At 43.1% G+C, this 6,786-nt stretch overlaps 1 protein-coding gene across 1 annotated transcript; it reads right to left on the bottom strand.

Moving 5' to 3' along the window:
• Positions 1-2,163: 2,163 nt before the first annotated feature.
• On the bottom strand, positions 2,164-6,308 carry LOC147896722 (uncharacterized). The gene is made up of 12 exons (XM_087381140.1): positions 6,198-6,308; positions 5,771-6,094; positions 5,441-5,539; positions 5,264-5,344; positions 4,975-5,025; positions 4,341-4,354; positions 3,588-3,849; positions 3,225-3,335; positions 2,907-3,065; positions 2,710-2,764; positions 2,425-2,582; positions 2,164-2,301 (listed from the first exon to the last, which is right to left on the bottom strand). Exons 1-12 carry the CDS (start codon positions 6,306-6,308, stop codon positions 2,164-2,166), a joined length of 1,563 nt encoding a protein of 520 aa, XP_087237266.1.
• Positions 6,309-6,786: the final 478 nt, after the last annotated feature.

The following is a 6,786-nucleotide window of genomic DNA, read 5'->3' as shown; positions in this document are numbered from 1 at the left end:
TCATAGGTGCATCAAAATACCATATGGTGAAGGAAACCTTTGAAAAGAACTGCAACATTAGCATTAACCAACTTATTTTGGGAACCAATTGCTTCTAGTATCACTCCTTTCAAGAGTCGCTGCAACAAATCAAGCTTGTGAAGAAATGGTGAGATCTAGCATCTTGAAGAACAAACTCCTAAAAAAAACTTTACTCGACTAGTTATTGCTGGCAATGCATTAGCGTGACATAAAAGCTTAAAAACGACCATGATCTTAGTAAGTGTGACCAAAGAGGGGGAAAAAATGGTATATGTCCATGCTCAACTTCCTCTCTCAGACAACCTCCTTTGCTTTGTCTCTCAAGTAGCCTCCTCCTTCTTCCTCAGTGCTTACTTACCTGAGCTAGCTTTAGAATGAGCATGATATCCATGCCTTGGCTTTTCTCATGCTCTCAAAAACACAAAGCAATAAGACAAATAAAAATACATAAAAATGTTTCAACTCATTGTCATAAAAAAGCAAAATATCCATAGCATTGATCAACACGATCGTGACAGCTACCTAGCAGAGATGGGAATCGAGACAAGGGTGGAAATGCCAACAAGTAATTTGATGGATTGGAAGCCTTGGAGGTCAGCTACACTTGATACCAGGAGGTTGAGAGGGCTGACAGGGAGGCCAAGGAGATTGAGATGGATCCAAGATGAAGAGAAGAGCAAGGGTGATTGGAGACTGGTTTGCATATAGTGGCCATCCAAAGGCCACAAAAGCACAAGTGTCTAACCTAGCCTTAAACAGCTATTGGTGAGCTTTCGATGCAAGATTTTATTATTTCCTTCCCTCCTAATTTGATCCATTCATGGAATGGTTGAGAGTGATCCCAAGTGGACCTAAAAGCGTATAAGAGCTAGTCCCATGGATCCGCATTCTCTACTTCTTCCACCATGCTCACAAAAAATCCTATTATATTAACCAACCACTGCCATTCTTTCCTATGTATGACCTTAACTCTTTTTCTAAAACATTATGTTGCTGGTAAATAGTGCTAAATAATGTTACCTATCATTGTCTTGCTTAGAAATGTTATCACTACCTGTGTCTCCCATGGGCCACAGGGAATAAAAGTTTGTTACATAACCTTAGCCTAGTTAATAAATAATGTTTCCTTCCTTAAATTTAATCCTAGAGACAATGGAAGAGGCAAATTTCCAATGATTTTACAACATAAAGATTACATCTCACTGCAACAATCCAAGGTAGGGATTTGAACCCATTACCCTATCTTTAATTTTACAACATAAAGATTACATCTCACTGCAACAATCCAAGGTAGGGATTTGAACACATGACCCTATCTTTAATTTTTTAGGTCATATGACATAACCACTCTTTTGAAAGAGTTCTATGGGTTTAGAGTGGCACAAAAGAGCAGTAAAAGAGGAGCATAATTTGATGCAATGCACATCTAATTTACATTAGTGGTGTTAAATGGGCACAAAAGAGATGTTTAAGACGAAGCAAAATTCAACGTAATGATATCTAGTTTCAAAACACATACTATGGGTTTAAATTGGCACAAAAGAGTCATCAAAGAGGAGTAAAATTTGATAAACTGCACACTCAATTTTCAAAATAATGTAGGGGGGGTGTGAGAGAGAGAGAGAGAGAGAGAGAGAGATGTCACTTCTTAAGACTTTTTACCAAACCCCATGCTCTGAAAAGCATATACTATTCAAAAGCATGACAAACTTTGAATGCAAACGGAAAAGATGTGCAGTTAGGGGGAATCTTTGAAACAAATTTTTCCAAAAGAAGGGGGATAACTTGGATGTCACTAAGGGAAAGGGAATTTGGAGAAACGAGAGGGCTAGCCGCTACATTAGAAGTACCACAATTACAAACTGCCAGTGTAAGAGTTGAAAGCAATAAATCATTTTCGTGAAGGCTATCAAACCTTTTTGAGACAAACTCTCAAATGCGACGATAGCCTTTTTATATTCAACCTGTAATCACAACCTATGTAATGGGATCATTTTCAATAGCACAATTCTTGATTCCAGTCGTGACGGCTGGTCTACTGTTTGATGCTGCTAATTATTTACACAGCAGACTGCAAGCATCAGCAATGGTAGAACTCTCCGTCGACCAGAAGGCAGAAAACGTAAGAGACCATCACGCGATCTACTGTCTCGGGCAAAGAGATTGGTCCCCAAATCCAATGCATGCATCCACAAGTTGATCATGTGAGTGTGTAGACAGCAACTTCTGTATCGCGCCGAGCAACATCCTCTGAACTTTCTTGGACCAATCCTTTCTTGCCTGCAAAGTATAATTAAAAGATGAGGATCTCCATATGTTGGAAAAAAAAAAAATGTTTCTGTTCCCTTGTCACTTTGTAACTTGTACACTTAGTCGAGATCGCTTGGAGAACTATCAAGATACCTCAAAAGTCGCGAATTTGCAATCAGCTGAGAGAATACCGCTGGTGCGATAGTCTACTTCAGTACCATCAACCAGCGCTTCAGCTGCCCTGCCTCGTCTTTTTGCCTTTGCTTCGTGTAGCTTCTGGTAGGTTCGTTTCGTTTCCTTGTACGTTTGACCTGAGAAGAAAAAGACGTAACAATAATTGAATACCCAAGGGAACTCGGAAAGGGAACTACCTTTAACGGAGAGGCAGAGGGTATATAAAAATCGATGATGAGATCAAGCGTTGTCTCTAATACTCACCTAACAGTCCGTGCACGTATGGGGACACCAGCAACCGTTCAAATTTGAGATTGACCTGGAATCAAAGCAATAAGGTCTTAAAGTTGGGAACTCACAGCTACCACCTTTTCTATGTCACAAAAGGATTTACAATAACAGCACAGATTATTCTAACGACTCTTCGATTCTTTTTTTGGTCCGTGAAAGTTGCAGCATACGTAGTCTTTCAACGATCCTCTCTTTCCCACTGTGGCGGGTACGATCGTTGCAGTGAGATTCAATTGCCCTGGTATGTATATTTGTGCAGAGTGTGGATTACGTGTAACTGTAAGACCACCCTGCCTCAAAGTCGTGACGTTGTCGTCATCTAATTCAACCTGCAACAAAAGATTATGAGCGTCAGTAAGAACATTTGCAAAGGTAGCCCTGTACGTTTCAGCTTCTAGCATTAGATCGACTTACCTTTCAAAAATAATTCTAACTTTTCCCCGAGCTTATTAGAGCTTGTAAGCTTGGACAATTTGTAGGATTCTTACATTGTTAAGAAGTAGCTTCCACGAGTGCTTTGGTCTTGCTACTTCATCGCTGCTTTGTGAATCTATGAGTATTTTGGCGTCTTTGTATAGTATTCCTAATTTTGAGATGAACTGTGAATGCAAACGACAGAGTCAGATCGGTACGCCCGTCAATCATATACAAGCAGGCAAGACTTAAGAGGCTGCTGTGTCCCAGTTTGAAATTTAAGTTCTCACCGATCCTTATATGTTTGTGAAACAAAGAGTGTAAAGTTTACATTTTAAGTTCTCACTGATCTTTAAGATGTCTGTGATCAAGCAAAGGGTGTAAATCAGATGCTGTGAAAACAGGAAGAGTGGGAACTGTTTGAGGCGAGAGCTTACTGTGGCTTTCTTTTGCTTGCCATGGAAGACATGCATGTTCACATGAAGATTCCTGTCAGCGATCACACAGTAATCTGTGCCATCTTTTCCGTGAAAATCGAAACGCTCACCATGCTTGCCAACAAAGTGAGGATCCCCTGTAACGCTACCGGAGGAGTTCTGATAGGATGGAGGAGGAGGAGCAGGAGGGGCGCTCTCTATTGTGCCTTGGCCACCATCACTAGGGGGGGACCTATTCTTCTTGGGAGGAGGAGGTGGAGGTCTTGCATGGCCCTGTCGATGTCTATGCCTTCTATGCCTGGGAGGAGGTGGAGGGAGAGAGGATACTGGGAGTGGAGTATTCTGAGATGGTGCTGGGAGGGGTGCATTCTGTGGAGGAGTGGGGTGGTTTGGAGGAGGAGATGGGGTCACAGGGAGAGGAGCAATAGATGGTGTTGCGGGTGGGTTGCTCAAGGGAGGTGTTGAAGTTATTAAAGGAGGGGGGGATGGAGCTGGGAGGGGAGGGGGGGATGGAGCTAGAAGGGGAGGGGATGATGGGTTTAGAACTTGGGGAGTTGGGCTTTGAACCGGAGGCGATGGGGCCACAATTGGAGGAGAAGATATCAAAGGTGGAGGACTAGAGTGATGGGACATACGAGGAGGCGGAGACATGATCTGTGCAGGGAATGGTGGTGGAGTTGGCGGCGTTGCAGGCATGCTTGGAGATGGACAATCCTTGGGTATCCATGAGCACAAAGGAGCCGGTTGTAATACCTCACCACAAGAACCTGCACGGTTAAGCATCAATGCCAGTTTATCTCACGAGGGGGTCAATCTCCAAGGTCACTACTATAAAAATACCCCATACCATGTCTGATATATGTGTTACCAGTGCAATGCAGTATGTGTGTTGAAGAGCTCACAACTACGCACATGTATATGAGTTATCAGGGTAATGCATGTTCAAAGACACAAAATTTTGCTTTGTCGCTCCCAGAAATATTAACTCTAAGACATGCAGCGTTCATTCTTTATTGCCACTTCTCACATCATTTCAAGTTGCGTATTGGGAACTACGTGTATTAGGTGCTTGAAGACATTAGGGAAATAACGCGAGATTTATAAAGCCATGTTATGTTGCTTTTGATGGTTATAAAATAAATACTTACCTTGCATATGTCGGGTCATTTTGTTCATCTATTACAGTTGTGGAGATGACCGTCGTTAATGTTCGAAGAAAGATATCAAAGAGGATCGCACAACAACACCAGTTAGACAATTTAAATTTGTATTACAGAAACCTTTACAATTTTTCTTCTGTATTTCAGGGAGGCAGCCATATCAAAACATCAACGGTTCTTTCTCCTCAGAGTTCCTTTTAAAAGAAAGCAGTATGTAGACAACTCACCGCACAGGTGGTGTTGCAATAACCTTTGCACAACGTGGAGTCTGGAGTTACCTACATATTGGAAATACCGTTTCGGAAGTTTCAGGATATACAGAGAAGTAAAGAAAAGCTAGAAAGATATAAGCTCAGGCTTGGCTAGATGTACAAGCGCAAACTGTAGCGAATTAAACTAAATATTGATTGTCACTATCTCTGTATACAGAGCGTAGATTAGCCATAGGCTGCGTACGAATGCCTGATCCCATGAATTCTATTTGACGAAGTGGCGAGCAGAAAGTGTCTTGCAGACCGCTGCACTTACATAGAAAGAAAAATCGCATTTGGTGAAAGTAGCAGCAGACAGCTCGCCAACGGCTACAGAAAGACCATGCTGTAGGCACGATATAATTCGGGGTCAACAACAGGTTAATTAATGTGGAGAAGAATGCAGCTATCTACTCATGAGGATGCTATCACAATGTTTTACCGGCGCATTGCTGCTAGAAAAGATGGTGCTGTAGGCATTGAATTGAGCCCCCCTTCCGCCTTTCCGACTTGCCTGAACAGAAACATCGCCACCATTGCCCTGATGGGAGAAACAAATCTGAAGGTTAGATGAATGCTTGAATGAGGTATCAGCTTTTCTACCTCCTCCATCACACAAGCCTTCCCACAATGTATTGATTTAGTAACAAGACCAACAAGACGACATAACCCGCATGTTTCTGCTCGTATTCGCGCGGATCAGTAAGCTTCTAGGCATATTTCTATTTGCAAGTATTGATTTTCATGCACGGCATTCAGCGTAACTTCGTACCCCTGCAGCGTTGCCAACGAACGCGCTCTGCTTAGCATTAGCAGTGGCTCCACTCGACACAAACGCCACCAGGATAGCCGCTCCGTCTTCTGCCGCTGTGTTGTTCGCGAAGGTGCATGTTGTGCAGTCGAGCTCAGCGCCTCCAATTTTCAGGCAATCTTTGCTTGAATCATCCACAAAGACGGCACCTCCTGTAACGGCATTATTTTTTGAGAATTCGGTGTTAAGAAAGCTTGTGCAGCTTCTGAAACCGCACTGATCGGATGGCTCCCCGAAATTCGAACGTACGCTCCCGCCGATGTATACGGCGCCTCCCTTGGGTGCCTGTGAATGTTGTTTCAGAAGGGATGGAACTTAGAACGCGTCGATTAGTCCCCGCAAGTCATACATATTGCATTCTGCATTACACCGACTATTCATTGCATACCTTGTTATTGTAGAACACGGAGTCGCTTATGAATGCTGATCCACCTCCTTCAATGGACACCGCGCCGCCTTCATCCTGAATTTCGTTTCGAGCATCTAGGCTTTTAGCCATGGAAACAATACCACGCCAATTTGAGCTAAACAAAAATCACAACGCTGATAATAGAACTGGGCGTATAACCTTTGCCACATTGTTCGAAAACTTGACATTGAACGCTGCAAGTTTGCCACCAACGTTGCCGGAAGTCGCTCCTAGACCAGCAACCATGACCGCAGACCCCTTATTGCATGATCCGCCGGTGATCTCTAGATCTCGTAGTGTTAGATAACCGCTCAATCCTACCACGAAGATTCCCGATTCTCCTTTTCCATCTAACGTACATTTTCCCTTGTCACAAACGCCCGTTATTGTTATCGCACTATTCACCGTAGGAAGAACGCCGATGCCTGCAAAACGATTGCATAAAATTCAACCTTCTGTCTGTCTCTCTCTCATTCAAAATAGACCATATTGCGTGTGCACGCGAATGCGATAGTCTGATCTCTTCCCCGTCACAGCTTCCGCGTGTATGGATTTTCACCGATTACCT

Source organism: Dipteris shenzhenensis, chromosome 11 (genome assembly GCF_047967505.1).
Source record: "Dipteris shenzhenensis isolate YYH24624 ecotype China chromosome 11, Dip_SZ_1.0, whole genome shotgun sequence".
In the NCBI taxonomy this organism is placed as follows: Eukaryota; Viridiplantae; Streptophyta; class Polypodiopsida; order Gleicheniales; family Dipteridaceae; genus Dipteris; species Dipteris shenzhenensis.
Note: the sequence above shows the minus strand (reverse complement) of the source record. Positions and strands in the feature narration are given on the sequence as shown.